Source organism: Dryobates pubescens, chromosome 13 (assembly GCF_014839835.1).
Source record: "Dryobates pubescens isolate bDryPub1 chromosome 13, bDryPub1.pri, whole genome shotgun sequence".
NCBI lineage: Eukaryota > Metazoa > Chordata > Aves > Piciformes > Picidae > Dryobates > Dryobates pubescens.
Genome location: NC_071624.1, coordinates 13,034,469 through 13,053,479, shown reverse-complemented (window position 1 = coordinate 13,053,479; position 19,011 = coordinate 13,034,469). Strand labels below are relative to the sequence as shown.

The 19,011-nt window shown below is 48.0% G+C and overlaps 1 protein-coding gene across 1 annotated transcript; it reads left to right on the top strand.

Annotated features, from left to right (window-relative positions):
• The first annotated feature begins 17,168 nt into the window (after positions 1 to 17,168).
• On the top strand, positions 17,169 to 18,610 carry SOX2 (SRY-box transcription factor 2). The gene has a single exon (XM_009903607.2). It carries the CDS (start codon positions 17,626 to 17,628, stop codon positions 18,571 to 18,573), a length of 948 nt encoding a protein of 315 aa, XP_009901909.2. The 5' UTR covers positions 17,169 to 17,625; the 3' UTR covers positions 18,574 to 18,610.
• Positions 18,611 to 19,011: the final 401 nt, after the last annotated feature.

Genomic DNA, 19,011 nt, shown 5'->3' with positions numbered 1-19,011 from the left:
GTCACTTTGCCTAAATGTTTTTAAAGTCTAAGGACCTGCTTTATAATTCACTAGGGCCTCGTTTGGTTTCACAGAGGTCCTCAGAATTCCCATCTGTGACAATTAATGTGGAAGACTTTTATAAATCAACCTCTGTCCTTATTAGCCCTCTGCAAGTAGATATTGTATATCTGTATACTCCTGAGACCTGTGTTTTTTGGTGACCTAGTTATTAATTTTTTCAACTCGTGTACAGCATAACTCTTGTTTTGAGCAAAAAGGGAACTGGATGACACAAGTATAGCCAGACCAACAGAGTCATTTTGTCCAGTCATCGTTTTGTCATTTGTACATTTGACTGACCTCAGAATACCTATGCTAAAATATTCTTTATCCGCTCCCCAAAAGCTATAGTCATTTCTAAGGTGGTTGTAAAATGTTAACAACCTCAAACTACCTGTTTTCCCAAAGAAAAATACAAAACTTGGTGGTATTAAAATACAGCACTTCAACAAGCATGTTCAACTGCCAGAGATATTCCTGGAGAATATTCTTATTGCAAAATAATTTAAGGGATACTTCAGATCAAGTTTAATGTATTAAATTATTCTCTTTAATTTCAAAATGGAGATGTTATTAAAGTGACATATATGTAGTGTGTACATGTAAAACAATTGATATTTGAAAGTCTTCAGCCTTTAAGCTCCACCCAAATTTTCCAGCATACCTTTAGATAAGCAAAGAAATGTTTCTAGTGTAAAGCAACTTAATACTTTATTGATAGTTGCCATTTCTGTTTTTAAAGCTGGATTCCTGTTGTACAGTAGTCTAATAGTTTAAACATTGTGCTAACATAATCAGTGTTTGGCCTCTTCTGTTCCCCAATCCTGTGTAGAAGCAGAACTCCAAATTGTACATCTTTCTGGGTTTGTTTCTAAATTACTCCCCACACTTAATTACGAGGATGAGAGGGATGCCTTATTCCTCTTTGTTATAGGCTAAGCTCTCAGTAATCCCAAACAAAAGAGCCAGTTCTGGAAGATATAGGATTTGCTAGCAGGATTATGGTCTCATAGATAATGATGTGCAGTCAGCAGAAGCGAAGCTTTATTTTAATTCAAATAAGCTAGTAAACAAACCACTGACAAGTCTGCTGGTGAGAGTAACTGGCTTCTGTTGCCACATTGGCAGCTAAATTATAGAAAATCTATTATACCCTGTTCACCATATGTTTAATTTAATACAGATAGAAATTAAACTATCCACAGTGCCTATTAAAATAACAATACATATTTTTTAAATATATGAATGTTATAAGATACATTCCCCTGACCTTAAGAAGGGTAATGCTGATTTGGGAGACTAGAGCAAAACACATGCTGTAGTCAACAGATTCTCTTCAACAACAACAACAACAGTGATTTGAAAAACCCAAAATATTAATAGTACAGTTTTGTAACAGATAATGAGGTTAATTGGGGTGCTTTACCTTCTAAGAATCCACTCTTACACACTTCCCTCCCCCTAGGTTCCTGGGCCTTGGATTTGACAGAAGTGGTTAATATCTAATCCATTGTATACTTTTTAATTCAGTGCCAGCTACAGTATGAGGTTTTTGCCCTTTCCCTGCTGCAAATAGCTATGCCTCATTTCTGCATATTCTCATGTATTAATGTTCTTCCAAATAACCTGGATTTCTTGACCTGCCAGGAACCTTGGAATCACTAGTCTGTAATACTGGTGGAGGGTTTCAAATTATGCAGAGGGATTTCCGCTTAGGGCCTATATTGTGCAGACGAAGAAGTGCTGAGTGCAATGTGTCATGGCCTACTATGGGCCACCATCATTATCTTGAGTTCTGCAATAGTTAGACTGAAAACAAGCCGGGGGGGGGGGGGGAGGATTAATAATAGGAGGCAAATCCTGTGAGGATCTATCTAACTCTGGGCATTTCCAAACAAACCAAACTTTTCTCAGAAAGTCAGTGCAGGATATGAAGATCAGCAGATATTACTGTGATGAGGTATGGATGATAGGCTGATTGAAATCATACAAAGCCTTAGAGAAAAAAAATGTATAACCTCCCCAAATTCACCCCATATCTTAAGTGAATGAAGACAAAGAAAGTGCCAAGCAGAATATGGCCACTGAAGAGCTCTCTGGACTTCCCTGGGAGTCCCCTGCTATGATTGGCATGTCCAGTATATTAACATCAACATTAAGCATGTGATGAAAATGAGCATTGAGAAGTGACCTGCGCATGGGTTGTGGATCATCACCTTACTCCATTGGCAATATGTTCAGAATTTAACTCTCAAAATTATGTTTCTCACACTATTTAATATCTAAGAACACATGCAAACTCAATGTGCATATGTAGAAATATGTGTGAAGGGGGGGCTCTGACTCCTGGAAATGTGCACATGACACATTTGTACCAGCTAGTATCTTGCATAGCATGTGCTTGAGTATGAGACATGCACCTCTATGCACATTGCCTACCTTTTTAATTACTTCTGTTATTTGCCAAAACGTTTTCAAAATCAATACAGTTGCAAAGGAAGCTGCCATCTAAAGAACTGAATATGTGAAGGTATCAAGTGCCAGAGATATTTGGACAAAATACTTACAGAATGTTAGTGATGCTACACCTTCTGCTTCCCAGGAGATATTTATTCTATTCATGTGGGCAGATTTTAGTAAAGGTGTACTTGACACCACAGCTACCCATAGCAAAAATACTCACTAAATATTGAGGTACTAAATTAACAGGTCTCAGGTCTCTCACAGCAATCATGAAAAAAAATTAAATGAAACAGTTGAAAAATCTCCAATTTTAGGAAGCACTTCTAAAGTTCTTACATACATTTCCATAGAGTGGAAATAGCCTGCCTGCCATGCAAACCTGCAGCTTCTCAAGAACTGCTCTTGTAAACTGCAGGTTCTTTGCTTTTGAGATACTGGAGTTTTTGCCATCACATCCCAGAGGGATGAAGGGAATAACAAAACGAAGCAAACAAACAAAAAACACCCGCTGCTCTCAGTGTGTCACAAATGTCCTTTTAAGACTGCAAGGTGGCGAGGAGCTTGTCTAGCCCTTCTGACCTATGGACTGCATATCCTTGCGGGCAGCACATTACCACTCACAAACAGCTTTTTGGTTAGTAAAGCCTGCACACTGTTAAACTAAAAACGAAAGGATGAGAACTTCTGGGAAAGAAAGCCCCAGAGTAAAGGTGGGTGGTGAGTGACAGCCTCTGCGGGCCCCGCGCCCCGGCCGCCGGCTCTCCTTGTGCGTTTCCCGCACGGAGAGGAACATGGGTGCGGCCGGCCAGGCCCTGCCCGCTTGCCCCTGCAGCCGGGGCTCTGCGACAGGGACCCCCGGATCTGCCCTTCCCGCCCCCGCCTGGCTCGGCAGCCGTGGGCATGCGGTGGCTGGGGGCATCCTCCTGGTATTAAACTTTAACCCTCTTGTCAGCGAGCCAAAATGCGAAATAAGAGTTCGTCCACTTGTGTGTAAACCTCTGGGGAAGATTAACCTGGGAGAGGCGGCGGAGTCCCGGGGCGGGGGAGCCAAGCAGAGGCGGTGGCGGAGCGACGGGCAGAGGCAGAGCCGAGACTCCGAGTGTGGAAATGCGGACGGGGGGAAAGAAATACCAGCAGCAGCCTGACTCGCCGTCTCTCCTTTAAAGCAGGGTCAGTGGTCTGTCCCGGGTAGGAAGCCCGAAATTCAGAAATTATTAGTTTTCTGGGCACAGCTGTGGGACAGGCATCTCTGCCCCCCACGGCAGAGTGGTTTTGGTAAGCACCCTGCTGCTCCTTTCTTTTTGGACATGCAATACAGAGATACAGGTGTATTTCTCAGACTTTAAGTGATCCGTTATTTTATCTATGCACCTGGGTGCAGGTGAGGTTTTTCCGAGTCTAAAATGACTTGTAAAAACCAAAATCTAAAACATTCCTTTTTCCCACCCGTCGATCCAATGCCCGTGTGGGAGCCCAGTCCTCCACCGACCAGTGCAAAAACTATGCATCTTTGAGATGCTCTTTTAGAACCCTTTCAATCTGTGGTTCACTTCTCTTTTTTTTCTTTTTATTTTCTTTTTTTACCTTTCTAGAAAGTCTTACAGACTACTGCAGAGCGTTGGGAAGTTGCAGCCCCCTAGTCCACGCACTGATGATTTCGTTTCTGGTTATCTGCAAAATGAGCTTTAAGCCAATTTCGTGCTTCAGGCTAAAAAGAGGGATTCGTATTTCCCTCCCAGATGCGTGGCGTTCTTGGAATCTCATTGCCAGCTTGCTGTAGGATGTTGCTGTAATTTGCCTGGCAACTCTTTCTAAGATTTGTATTCAGCAGTTAAGAACGAGGCAACATTTCTGAGCCATCGGGATTTTTTCCCCGGAGAGGAAAAAAAAAATCATCTTTCCTTGATAAGTGAAACTGTTCAGAGCCTAACTCCCGTTTAACCCAAAGAACCACCATCAGTAGCAAAATGCGCACATCCTTCTAATTCCTTTCCTTCGCTGCTCTGAGAAATTAAACACCTCTTCAGGAGGAGCGGTACTTTCTTCCGGAATTTTACCAGTTTAAGAAAGTTCTTGCACGATTTGCTGAACTTTGTCACGTTTGGATCTTTTACGCCACTTCTCCCCCTCCCCCCTCCACCCCGCTTCCCCTTTAGATGTAAAGACTATTGCAAAATGACAGGAGGTTGCTTGGACGTGGAGGTGAGCTCTGCCGCCCTCCCTGCGAGCCTTGTTGGCGTTTAGCCTGGCAGGAAAATCTCCCGCATTCGGGGACGAAGGTACTGGCCGGGACCGCTGCAGTGGGGCGCTGCCAGCGGGGACACGGCCGCCGCCGCCCCGAGAGGGCTTTCCGTACCCTCCCCGCCCCGGCAGAGCGAGCTGGCGCGAAGATGTTTATCCTGAGAATGAAAATGGGTTGTTGAAAAACAAGCCATGTGCAAATAGTTTAATTTTCCGTTTTGATGCTTATCTTTGTCTCCCGGATTTCATCGGAAAGGCTTTAATTGGCGTGTGGGTAATAGTTCCTAAATAATCCCTTATTAGATGACTTCAGACGAGTTGTGAACCAATAACGTCTTAGTCCCAAAAGTGAAAGTAGAATTTGCAGGCGCAGGTCAGTTGTTGTCAAAGGGCTCATTTGAGCATCTTTCAGTTTGCTGAAAAAGCTAATTAAAGAATGTTTGAAGGTTAAAGTCATTATTCTGTGCTGTTGTCGTGCTATAAGTGAGCCGAGTTTTGTGAAAACACAAAGGGCAGAAGTCACAGAGGTGGATTACTGTCAGTCCAGGCTACAGAGGCACAGAGAACTGTGGCATTAATTCCTATAGAAAGGTAGACAAACATAGCCCCTGACTAACAACTTTCCCGCAGAGCCCCATTGTCTAAGCACTTTCATTTGCTTTGGGGCTCCTTTCGAGTTGCTACAGTTGTAACCAGATCCAGAACTAGGTAACAGGGCGCAGAACTATTGACCTGTGAAACAATTTCCAGCACGAAAATAGCTGCGGTTCCTGGCGTTTCCCTCCAATATTTATTCCACCACGCAACCACCCCCCTTCAACCCGTGCTAATTTATTCATTACTTAGCGGAAAGTTAGCAACGCGCAAGAACTCTGCGAGGTACCGCACCACCTTCGACGCTGGCTGGCTCCCGGTGGCGGCTGCTCGATGCGCTCCGCGGGCTGCGGAGGGGGTAGAGCAGGAGCCTGGTTTGTGGGGAGGGCTCTAGAGGGTCTGAGGAACTATGCGGGTGGCGGCGCCCCGCAACAGACGGGCTGCGCGGGAACTGCGCGCCGCGGAGTGTGCCGTGGTGAACGGACACTCCGCGTGTCCCCACGCCGGGAAATCCCGTGGGCTAATCCCGATGACCGTTAGCACCGGTTTGCGCCTTTGTGTGTGCGTGGACAGCAGATTGCAAAACAACGCACACAAAGATAGGCGCGTACACTGCACAGCCGGGCTCTTCAGCCTTGCCTCTTCATCGCCTCTGAACTGGGTTGCCCCGCTCACTCTGAAAGTCTAGGGTTTTAGGTCTGGCTACGACTGCAGATCTCCCCAAATTCAAAGAAACAGATGTTTGGGCTGATTAGGGATGGGGCGCGGGGGGAGGGGAGGAGTGATCCCTGCAGCTGCAACTCGAAGAATTATATTGATAAAATATTTCAGTGGTAATAAATACGCAGAGATCAGCTCGACCTTGCGAGGTCTTTATTTTAATTCCTTCCCCCCTTCCCCCCCCCAAAAAAAAAAAAAAAATCTTTATCAAACCTCTATTCTATGGCTTCAATAAACAGAACCCATTACCTCACGGCAGCTTTTGTTGGCCTGTATACAAGCGAGAACAAAATGGTTATTCAGGAGAACGCTTTCGATTTTTATTGTGTGTAGTATGCACAAAGAGCAGTGTTATTGTATTAAAAAGAACCATCTGTAGCAGAAACAATGGCATCAAATTATCTTTGAATACCCACTGCAAAAATATAAAGCTTTTTTATTATTCTTCTGCTGTACGGTGGGGGACAGAGAAGTGACTTTTTTGTTGTTGTGGGTGCATTCTTATAACACACACACACGAAATCAGCCATTTGGATTTTTTAAGCCATAAACGATTTTTTCCCCTCTTGTTCCAGGGACTGCAGTTAAAAGCTAGGGCTAGGACTCGGAGGATGTGTAGGCAAACGGAAGGCGAGCCAGGGGAAGAAAAACCGAAATGGATTCATTCTCTGTCCTGGATGGAGGAGGAGAGGAGAGAGAAGGGGACGTGCGAGCTTCCTTCAACTGCCTCTGTCCGGTGAAAAGTGCTCAGACCCCCGGGGCTGAGCCGGGCTCAGGAGTCCTCGCGGACTTTCGCTTTAAGCTGCCAATCAAACCGCTCACTAGCCACCACCCTGCTCTGGCACCGACATGTAAGTAGCTGCAGCACAACTTTGACATTCACAGTTTTCCCCCCCTCCTCCCCCGTGACCTTTAAAATTATCTGGAAATGTAGCTCCCACCTACGACCTGCCGCTCTGAGCTCCGCAGTCTTAACCTCGGGGACTCGTGCGCGGCTTTGGGCTCCGCTGAAAATGCGCGGTAGTGGATCGCGTCCGTACCGCGGGGCAGAAGGACTCCCCGTCCACAGGCTGCCTGTGCTCTGCCTGACTGCCCCTCTCTGCACGGGGAGAGTCGCCGGAAGAGAGCGGAGCAGGGACGCTCTCCCCGCCACCCCGGGGTGCTTCAAACGGGGCCGTTATTTTGGCGTTCCCCCATGGGGCGAACGGCGGAGAGAGAGCGCAACATCCAGCTGCGCAGCGCGCATTCCGCTCGGCGGCAGGCGTTAAGCCATTTCACCGCTCTAAGTGACGCGCTGTCTGGTTTCCTTTGCCGGGAGGTGGCTCCGGCTGGGGGGGGCTCCGCGGACCATGCGCGGGGTGCGGTGCAGCGGGCCGGGCGGGGGTTACCTGGGTGCGCAAGGGGCTCACATGAGCCGCGCAACGCTGGCGCGGCGCCCGCAGCAGCTGCTCTCTGGCGCCCTCTGTCGGCTCCGTGCAGCCCGCACCCTCCCGCCGGCGCTCACCGCCCGCGCCGCGAGCTCCCAGCCCTCTCCGGGGCAAAAGTGGGGGACGCAGGCCCGGCGGGGTTCACGGAGCCCCGAACGCTAGAATAGGGGTTACACCGGTGGGGAGAAGCAACGCATCTCCGGACACGATTTTGACTGGGAGCGGGGCCGTGCCCGGGGAACTTGAGACTAAATCAATATATTTAACTGCCTCGGTCTAAGGCTGCACGGCAATTTGGATTGGGAAAATATCGATTTTGATATTTTTGGATCATTATAATACCATTTAAAGGGAAGCTCTTTTTAGTAACATTTAGCAAAGTTGAGGTTGAATTTTTCCCCTCTCCCCCTCCCCCCGACCCCGTCGTCCCCCCCCTGTCCCGTCGTCCCCTTCCCCCCCCTTTTTTTTTTTTTGGTAAGAATTTGATAGATAAAGGTTAATCTTGGGCTGAATGATAGAGCTATGATTGACAAGAGAAAAGGTGTTGAGGGCAGGTCGAGCTGTCTTATTTACAGCCCACTGCTTGCTATAGAGCCTTTGTTAGGACTGGAAAGCTAATTTAGCACTGATCAAAAGCACCACGGAGTTAAAGGACTGGTAATGACTGCTAATTTCATTTCAGCCTCATACATCCCCAACTGCTGTAATTAAAGACGTGCTATTTAAATACAGGTGAAGAGTTTTTGTAGTAGGGGGAAAGTGGGTAGCCGGTTACAATTTTATTTATGCTTAATATGGTAAAAGACCAACATTTGATTTACCATGTTAGCGATTTGCTTTTGTGCGGTGTCCTGCCTCTTCAGATCAGGGCTGCGCGGCAGAGGCCGGCCTTGCAGAGGCAGGGTGAGGACAGCGCGCTTCAAGCAGGAGACGCGAGCCCCTGGCTAGCCTGGGGTTATTTTATTTTTAATTATTCCCATCAAACGGCAGTTAGGAAGCATCGGGAGCGCTAGGGAGAGGGGAGACGGAGGGACATGTGTCAGCTTTTAAGTACCTCTGAGGAAGCTCGGGTCCTCATATTATTATTATTTTTAATTAAATTATTTTACCACTCCACGGCTGGTTCGCTGGCTCTGAAACGATGTAATTTCACAACCGATATAACAGTTTCTTTCTGAGAAACATCAAAGGATAAAAGCTCTACATTTTCGTAGTTGGTTAAAATTGATACTAAAAAAAAAAAAAAAAAAAAAAAAAGAATTTAGCCTTTAATCTCTTTTTATCCGTGCAGACTAAAGACCCGCACTCGACCCCGCTGCGCTCCGGGCTCTCCCCCTCTTCCGGGGCCGCGCCGGGCGGGAGGCGGCGCCGAGCGCGGGTGATGGCGCCCCCTGTCGGCCGCACCGGGGTGTCCCCGCTGCCCGTGGCAGGAACTGCGGCCACGATTGGAACGGGAGCGCGTGGAAAGGATTAACGAGAGGGCGAGAATCCGGCGCCTGAACAGGGTTTAGAGTCCCTGGGGGTGGGAAAGTTAAACTAAGAACAGTGAAGTAGGGACAGGTAAGGTAAGCAGATAGCCCATCCCGTGAATTACGGACACGGAAACAGTGTCCAGCTCGTGCTGTTTGCTCTGTGCAGATACAAACACTTAAAAAAAAAAAAATGAAATGCCACCAACTTGTTTCTAAGCAGAGCCTTCTGAAAACTTGGGTCTATATACGTTGCTCTCCCACACCTAGGCAGAAAAGGGATGCTGCTGAGGGACTGCGCCGCCAGCTCGGGCTCTGCTCACCCGGCAGCAGGGCATCCTCAAAAGAACAACTTATTTTTTGGTAGCCTTAGGCACAAAGCTAAGCATGAATTTTTCCTCGTTCTTAGCTCCAGTGTTCCAATGCTGTTAGCAAATGCCAGCCTTTTTGGATGGCTTGTGCTTCTGTTTTCCTCCCAAGGTGTTTTAAATAAGTCAGCACTGACAGGTGTTGCTTGTGAGCAGCGCTGAACGTTTCCTTTTCATTAAGGATTATTTTTTTTTTAAAGCCGTGTGTTTAAACTCGAAGTAATAGTCATCTCCCCATCAGGGGAAAAAAGAACCAAACAACCAACACCACAAAACACGCAGCAAAATAAACAACCCCTCCTCCAATTCCTGGAAAAGGAAGAAGCCTTAAGTGAATGCCTGGAGTGGGTTTTTTTTTCTTCTTCTTCTTCTTCTTCTTCTTCACTATGGAGATGACAGATTTAAAAGAAACCTGGGTGATATAAAACGATTAGCCAAAATATGTGAAGTGCTGCATTGCCACCAACTTTTTGAGATGAATTAGCTAGTTATTTTATAGTATCTGCCTAGCTCTGTGGTGTGCATTTAACGGCGGTTTGTGTGAGTTGCGGTAACACACAGCACGGTTTGTGTGTCTTGCGTGTGAAGAGAAACACTAATGGAAACTAAATTATTTCTACTAAATTGGGGTTATTTTATATCTCCTGTTGACAGCCTGGATGAAAGTAGTAATGCTGCAGCTTTTCTATTAAATGAATCCTATGTTTGCTAGTCTCACAATGAACTTTTCGCTTTAGAAATTATAGATTTTTATGAAAGATTATTGTTTGTCGCCCTGTCTCCATTCTCTCAGTTTGATCTCCGCTTGAGACTCCTAATAAGGCAATTCTGTAGTGAGAGCGCCCAAAATAAAGACATAGCATTTTCTATAAATAATAGCAAGAGCCCTGCACAGATTTCCTGCACAACGGAATCCCCAGATTTCCTTTACTGTTTCTTTAGTTAGCACGCGATGAGTATATATAACTCTGAAATTAAGCAAAAATACACATCTGTATAGATCTGCCAAGCTGGCTATAAACAGAGATATTATATGTCAATTACCACAGGAAACGTAAGAAATACAGAGCAGTTGGTACACACGGTTTAACCTCAGGAGGCTCTTTACAAAAAATTTAGTGACTCCTGCTGAAAGGTGAATGATTAACCCGGTTCCAGGAGAGGGGCTGTTAGTGCTCCCCTTAGAAACAGCAGTTTGTGAGGGCGGTTGTAAAGGGGTCGTAAACTCCCCCTCCAAAGGGCAGAAGTTGGCACATAAAATCAAGGATCCCGAGTGACTGCTTTAACCAAAATGCTGTTTTCCTGGATTCAGTCCGTAACTCAGCTGCCGGGTTTTATTCTGCGGACGTTACTCAAAGGAGCAAATACTGTAAATCTGGGATCAGGTCCCAAGCTTGGCAGAAAGCTGGCAGCAAGGGGTAGTGGGGGGAATCTCTATGCTCGTTCTTGTTCCTCTCCACTTGGAGGAAAAGTGCGTTTTTAGTTTATTTGTGTCTTTTAGAAGGAGAGGGTTTTTTGGATGCCGGTATTTCCTACGTCTCTCTCTCAAGCAGGGAGTCTTGCAGAAACAAACCAGAAAAGCAACCTCAAATGCCCATTTCCTACTTAGCCTTTCCTTTCTTCTCCACCAGCTTCTCCCTGGCACCTGCCTATGCGCAGGGCTGCCTCTGCCCTGCCCGACAGCAGAGCAAGCTGGGCCCGGCGGGCACTTTACGGGCCTCGCCTCACATTCTTCCGACTCCACTGGGAAGGCTTCCGAGGGAACAGGTGCGGGCTTTGGAGAAGCCCCACTCAATCCTGATTTCCACGGGAAAAGGGCTGTGACACCTCCCCCAACACACACTCACACCATCAACCCAACCCAGAGGTACCGCAGATGTGCCCCAAACGTTTCTCCCATCCCCTCTGGGCTCACTCTTATCCATGGCCTAAGGCTGAGTGGTGGACGCCGAGGGAGCAGCCGGGCTCCCCTTCGCTGTCCCAAGGGAAGCTGCCTCTTCTTACTCGCTGCCTGAGGCACACTTGCCCCCTTCGCCCTCTCCCACCATGCGCCCAGACTTCCTCCGGCATAGGCTCTGCCAGGTTTTCGTCTGGAGGACAATGGATAGACACACGGGAAGTGTTGTTATAATTTATAGCACCGTCTCTCTGCTCCGATTAAGCGCCGTCTAAATATGAATTCACAGTATAGACGGCTAGTCTACAATTTGAATTAAAATCCCCCCGACGAGCCCGTCGCTGGAGAATTCTGAAATCACAAGCCTAAGTTGACACAATGAGCCCATGGTGTCAATAAACCATGGGCGAAATGGAGAGATTGTCACTCCAGACCATAACAGTTCTGAAAGTGTCATTACCGTCTGTCCTGTCAATGAGCTCCAAATTAAGGACTAAGAGGAACAGCGAGATAAAAGTCACCGTCTTGGCTCCATTATGGGCGATCGTGTCAATGATCTGAGAATCACTGGAAAGGGCTCTTTTTCTCCCCCCACTCTTCTTCTTCTTCTTCTTCTTCTTTTTTTCTTTTTTTTTTTCTTTTCTTTTCTTTTTTTTTTTTTTAATTTACTTTTCAAACCCTGCCTCGGGATGCCAAGGCTTGAGGTGCGCTGAGTAGAGAAGAAACCTTGAAGCTTCCTAGGCTGTGCCTCAGGCGTTCCCATTGAAACCGCCAGATCTTCCTCGGAAACGGTGTGAATTCAATGGAGGAGACAGAATAATTCCATCAAAACTGCGCTGGGGCCAAAGACGACTTCATTTGATTTGGACGACACGTGTGATCCCATGAACAGACACTTTTTTTACACCATTATTTTCTTGAGTCAACACAAAGATGGTAGAGGGGAAAGAAGGAAATAAAACAGAAGCCTCAACTTTAGCAAAAGACAATACATGTCTATTTGAGATAGCCCCTTCCAGGCATTAAGACATTCCGAAAATGTCCCAGATCTCTCTCCCATGTGAGCCTGAGAGTGTTAAGGGGACTTATTCAGAAACTGGAAACCTTCAATTCTGTATTTTTGTGCCTTTGTGGGTTTAAGCAAAGCAGTTAGCGTTCTTCACGAGGGGTTTTGTGTTTAATATACATGAGTTCATTCAACTACAATGGGAAAAGAAAACTCATTTGTTCTTATAAAACTAGGAAGGAAAGATAACTTTAAATAGACTGCCAAAAAGGATCCTGCCCGAGGGGGTTGTCTTCCCACCAAAGGGCCTACATTGAACTGTAATTTCACCCCGTTATGTTGTGCAGTAATTTCTGAGTTTATCCTCACCACTGGTGCTTGATTTTCTGATTTATTTTTAAGGTCGCGTAAGAAAAAGCATGGGCTTCGCTTCTACTCTTCTCTGGGAAGGAGGTCCGAGATGTGTTATTTTAGACGCAGGGAAAAATATCGCGGAGAGTTTGAGAAGGCTGTTGGCTATTTATGAAGAGTCCTGGAAGCGTGTTTGGGTAATCAGCTTCTCCATTTATAGAGAAGCCCTTTGAAAGCGACTCTGAGAGGTGCTGTGTGCGAGTCGGCTTTTTCTACTCTTTATTGTGTACCTTAAAGTCGCTTTTCTTAGCACTGGAGAAAGGTGGAGTTAGTGCTTTTGTTATCGGTGGGTTTGTTATTATTATTTTTATTTTGGTTTGGTTTTAACCTCCCCGCGTTTTGTTTTCTAACGCCTTCACCCCAGCAGCATCCGCTCGATGCCTGTGGTGGTGGCCGGGAGGGGAAGGTGGCAGCGAAGCCGGTCGAAGGGCACTGCGGTACCTGCCTTTGCGGGAGGGCTGGAGGAGAGACTGGTGTCCCCCCCCCGTGTCCCCAGGCCCCACGGCTTGGCCGCACGTGTGCTGGCCCTGCGATTTACTTAGGGAGGAGGAGGATGAAAGGGGAGGTCGGGAGGAACGCGGAGCTCCCTCTGCATTCCCCAGCTTTCAAGGGTCCTTAGAGCCCTTGAATGAAATTATTGGGCGAAATGGGGTCTGGCGGGAGCGGTCGTGACTCGCCCGCCTCGTTGGTTTGTACGTGTAATGCCACTTCTGAGGGCTACAATCGGACTACTTGCTGGACAGGCAGGGACAAAAAGGAGATTAAACCGTTTTAAATAATAATAAAAAATATCCAAAATGTAAGCAGAGTGGATTACACTTACTCAGGCGTCTCGGTCCCCCCCAGATTCCCCTAACAGCTGCCCTCGGGCCTCGCAGAGAGGGTGGCCACCAGCCGGCGAACCCCAGCGGGGTCGGACAGGGCGCGCCGCCGCCCTCACTCACCACCCAGGCTCGTCCCCGCCAAACTTTTGAAGTTTATCTGAGCTCCTTCTGCCAGTGCCCGGCGGTTGTTGCTGGGTCTCCGTCCATCTCCTTATGTGATATTTATTTGTTTGAGGAAATCTCGTATTTTCCCCATTTCGGGAGTGCGCAGGAGGTTGAGGAAAGGTGGCCCTGGGGGGTCGAACAGCAGGGCTCCTTCTGCCCCTTCCCTGCATCCGCACCCGCTCGAAATATATTATTTATTTTAGGAAATCCCACGGTGTATCTCCTCAACTTCTCCTCGGGACACTATCGCGAACTCAACATGTGATATTTGAAATTTCCCCGGAGACTGGTGTACAGTTGGTGCCTTAAAACTTGCCTGGCTGGTTTGGGTTCCCAGAAGCCCGGACGTCACAAGATCAGAGGAAAAAAAGGAAATTTCGCTATACATTTTCGTCTTCACAGATTTTTTAATTTTTTTTTTTTTAACGTAATGAAATTAAAAGTTTTGGAGCTCACAGCTGACATTTTGCAGAAAATTGAGTTATCAAGGCAGTAATTATTTCACAGGGAGATAAAACTCTCATAGCCCTAACTGTCAAATAGGGCCCTTTTCAGATTTTAATTACAAAATAAAATTAGTCTGCTCTTCCTCGGAAGGGTTTGTGAGTGGCTAAACAGAGCTTTCCCCAATACTGGTGGTCGTCAAACTCTGCTAATTAGCAATGCTGAGAAATTCCAGTTAACAAGGACATTCTCTAAGTCTCTGCAGGTTCCCTGCCGTTCGCCTTCATTTCCATAAGAAGATTAAGAGTGGAGGGGAACACACTCAAATGCAGATGCAGAAAAGAAGCGTTTTTAACAAGCATCATAATAGTAAGATGCTTGGCTAGTTCTCACCTAATTACTGCAAGTTAAACCTCTATTTGCAGCTAAGGACAAAAAATGGAGCTGCAATCTCCCATCTCCACAAGACTGCTTAATAGTTTGCTATAGATTGGTTACTAGTAGGTTCAGGAAATAAGATAATATGAAAATGTGTATATTCTTTCCGATACAGTTAATACGATAGGTTGTAACCTTAGGGCTTTCAGAGAAATCGTCGAGTATTAGAACAATAAATACATTAAATACAAGTAGTTAACATTCATTTTGGTTTTAAGACGCTCTTATTTTAAGAACCCAGAGTGTCTTAAAATGAATTATTTTCAGAAATAAGAGTGCCTGTGCCACAGAGCCCATCACTGAGAACATTTGCAGACTATTTGTTTAATGTAAGCACTTTTCATTTCCATAAATTATACCAAAGGCAACGATTTTTTAAATCCACTCAGATTAAACTAACCCTCCACAGGCCTCCCTCCCAACGTGTCTGTATTCTTCCAGTGAGTGCTGTTGTTATTGTCATTAATACAGAAAATCAGGGATCATTGCATAATTTTTAAAAAATTATTTTATAGCCAGCATCCCAGGTCTGTCTCTGCTTCTGCCTGTGTGTGTGTGTACACACCTCCACACCCAGAGGAAAGGCAAAAAATGCCCCAAAAATATCATCGCCCCCACCTAATTTTCTGTAGTACACTATGTATATGCAGATACTTTATTGCATCGATAATTAAAACAGTTAATTAAAATAGAGCTGCAAATACCCCCGATAACACAATAGTTAGGCATTTCCCATCCTTTATTCGTATGATAAACTCAGCTGTTAGGCAAAGGCCAGGACCCGATGGGCCTCCAGCTTGAGCAGGCCCCCTTACCCCCACTCCGCGCTATCCCAGTCCAGCGTGAAGCCCTGGACCACTCCCCACGCACCTCCTACAGCTACAGCCGGGGCAAAAATAACACATTGCTTGAGCACCCCAGCCTTGTGCATTACGATGAACAAACACTACTGACACCCACCCACCCATCCAACCCACTTCGGTTTTTTTTTTCTTAAACTTAATTATTCAAAAGAGTGGGGTGGTTTTTTTGTTTGGTTTGGGTTGGGGTTTATATAGTGCTATCAACTGCAAACCAAAGGGAAAACAGTAAGAAAGTAAACACGCGTCGTGCCCTCATGAGTGTCCGACCAACCAGAATCCGTTCATATCCCACATCTCGTAATTTGCACCTATTTTTCGCCGGTTTAACCTATCACTTATCTAGGGGTTATATATACATTTTCGAATTAAACACATTAAACCCGATAGGATTTATTTGCATAATCCACACATGGGAAGAGATGCGTCTTCGTGGCGGGTTCTTCTTCTTATTATTATTTAGATTGGGTGTAATTGCCCCGTCCCTTCCACCCCCCCGGCCCCGTGCATAGTCACTCGCTCGACTCCCGGCTGCGTCTTCCCCGCCCGGGGCGCGGCTCGGCCGGCAGGGGGCGCCGCAGCGCCGCGGCTGAGTCCGCCCGGGCACTGCCCAGGCCCCCGCCCGCTCCGCGCTCCGACCTCCTGCGCGGCGGTCTCCCACCGCCTCTCATCACCCCCACCGGCTTAACGCGGTGAAGGGGTATCGGGCCGAAAGGCGGAGCAGTACGTCGGGGCGGAGGAGGCGCGGGGCCGCGTGGATGGGGCAGCCGGGGCGGGCGCGGTGGCGCGAGTGGAGCGGGGCCTGCAAGTGGCTCCCCCCGCTCCCGCTCCGCGTCCTCTCTCCCCTCCTTCCTTTGTCGTCAAGTGCGTTTTACCAACAAAGATCCCAACAAGAGAGTGGAAGTAAACTTAGCCGGGGCTTTGTGCGGCCCGTGTAGTGACAACAAGAGAAACAAAACTACCTATTTGTCGCGCCGGGCTGGCTCCCCCCGCGCTGCGCGCCCACCCAGCGCCGCCCCCGCCTGCACAATGGGCGCGGGGTAAGGTAACGTCGCTGGGCCTGGCCCACTCCCCAGCCCCTGCACTGGAGGTCCCTGCCTTGCTTTGTGTTCATGCACGGCATTTGGGAGCTGCGTGCTTGCACTGGACACCCCTATCCTCCGATGCCGAGGCCGGAGGGTAGGGTTTGGCGGTGTGCTACACGGCCCGAACCGAGCAGGGCCCGGGGGAATGTCCGGGAGGCCACAGCCTCTTCCCGGGCTGCGCGTTGCGAATCGGCTCCCCAGCGGCGGCAGTCAGTAGAGCGGGACTCAGCTGAGGGCTCCCCGTCCCCAGGCTCCCCAGGCCAGCGGAGGACGGGGCTCAGCGCGCCGGGCTATCCTGGACGGAGTGAGCACTGCACACGCAGAGCCCCGCACAGCCGAATCCCCTCCATCCCGAGGGGCATTGGCAAATAGCGGGGGCACGGGGGGGAGCTGTTCACGCTCCTCTCCCCCTATGGCTTCTCCCAGCCCCAAGTCAACACCAACTTAAAAAAAAAAAAAAAAAGGGAAAAAAAAAAGGAAGAAAGAAAGACAGGGGAGAAAAAAAAAAAACACGTAGCAACAATACTGTTTACCCACTTCCTCCAAAAGGCGTGTGTGACCTGTTGCTGGAAGAGGAGATACAAAGGCTTCCCAGTGGCTGCCTGGGCCGCCTCCGGGCCCGCCTCCCCCGCCGAGCCGTCCCGGCGGCTCGGAGCCCCCGCCCCGTTTCATGCAAAACCAGGGGTAGAGACTTGTCCTCAGTGGCGGAGCCGCCGCGTGCTGATTGGCCGGGGCGAACACATTTATTCCCTGACAAGCCCCCATCACATGGATGGTTGTCTATTAACTTGTTCAAAAAAGTATCAGGAGTTGTCAAGGCAGAGAGAGAGAGTGTGTGTGTTTGCAAAAGGGGGTAAAGTAGTTTGCTGGCTCTTTAAGACTGAGGTGGAGAGAGAGAGAGAGATCGGCAGGCAGAGAAAAAGGAAAAAGGAGGAAGAAGAAGTTTTTTAAAATCAAGGCTCCAGAGGTAATAATAGCAGTTATTAACATTATTAATCCATCAGCGAAGAGGAAGATCCTGATCTTGATCCAAGTGTGGTTTTGGGGAGTCCCCCTCCCCCCTTTCCTACCCCTCCCTAGGAAAAAAAAAAAAAAAAGTCCGGCTTGGGACTTCACCGCGACTACTCCTCGCTTCTCCGCTCAAGGCTGGTTCCAGGCAAAAGTAGTTTGAATGTACAACATGATGGAAACCGAGCTGAAACCTCCCGCCCCCCAGCAAACTTCGGGGGGAGGCACAGGCAACTCCAACTCGGCCGCCAACAACCAGAAGAACAGCCCGGATCGGGTCAAGCGCCCGATGAACGCGTTCATGGTGTGGTCCCGAGGGCAGCGGCGGAAAATGGCCCAGGAGAACCCGAAGATGCACAACTCCGAGATCAGCAAACGGCTCGGGGCGGAGTGGAAACTTTTATCCGAGGCGGAAAAGAGACCCTTCATTGACGAAGCCAAGCGGCTCAGAGCTCTGCACATGAAGGAGCACCCGGATTATAAATACCGACCCCGGAGGAAAACCAAGACCCTCATGAAGAAGGATAAGTACACGTTGCCAGGGGGCTTACTGGCACCGGGCACAAATACCATGACGACTGGGGTAGGGGTTGGGGCCACCTTGGGAGCTGGGGTGAACCAGAGGATGGACAGTTACGCGCACATGAACGGCTGGACCAACGGAGGCTATGGGATGATGCAAGAGCAGCTCGGCTACCCGCAGCACCCGGGCTTGAACGCGCATAACGCGGCGCAGATGCAGCCCATGCACCGCTACGACGTGAGCGCCCTGCAGTACAACTCCATGACCAGCTCGCAGACTTACATGAACGGATCGCCTACCTACAGCATGTCTTATTCCCAGCAAGGAACCCCGGGTATGGCCCTGGGCTCCATGGGCTCGGTGGTCAAGACGGAATCCAGCTCCAGTCCCCCGGTAGTCACTTCCTCGTCTCATTCAAGGGCTCCTTGCCAAGCTGGGGACCTTCGGGACATGATCAGCATGTATCTACCAGGTGCTGAAGTACCAGAACCAGCTGCCCCAAGCAGACTTCATATGTCCCAACACTACCAGAGTGCACCTGTTCCTGGCACAGCCATTAATGGCACACTCCCTCTATCACATATGTAAGACAAAGGGGCCGGGGAGGGGGGGGGGCGGGGGGGGCGGGGAGGAAAACTAAACAAAACAAACCACAAAAAAACTTTTATTAGAAATTCTGGACTTTTTTTTTTTTTTTTGACTATTTTTGTACAGAGAAAACTCGAGATGGGGTGGGGGTGGGCAGAAATTAAACCGACAAGGAACTTGTATAGATCTCGGAGGGGAAGCAACTACACAAAACTTTTAAAAAGTTCTAGTGAAAACGGTAGGAACTTTGCAGAAAGTTTGCAAAAGTCTTTACCAATAATATTTAGAGCTAGACTCAAAGAGCGAAGAGGAAAATGTTTTAATATTTGCAGGCAACTTTTGTACAGTATTTATCAAAAGAAACATGGCAATCAGAATGTCCATTGGTATTAGAGAGAAGAGAAACAAAAACAAACTCGCGAATTTGCCAATTATTTT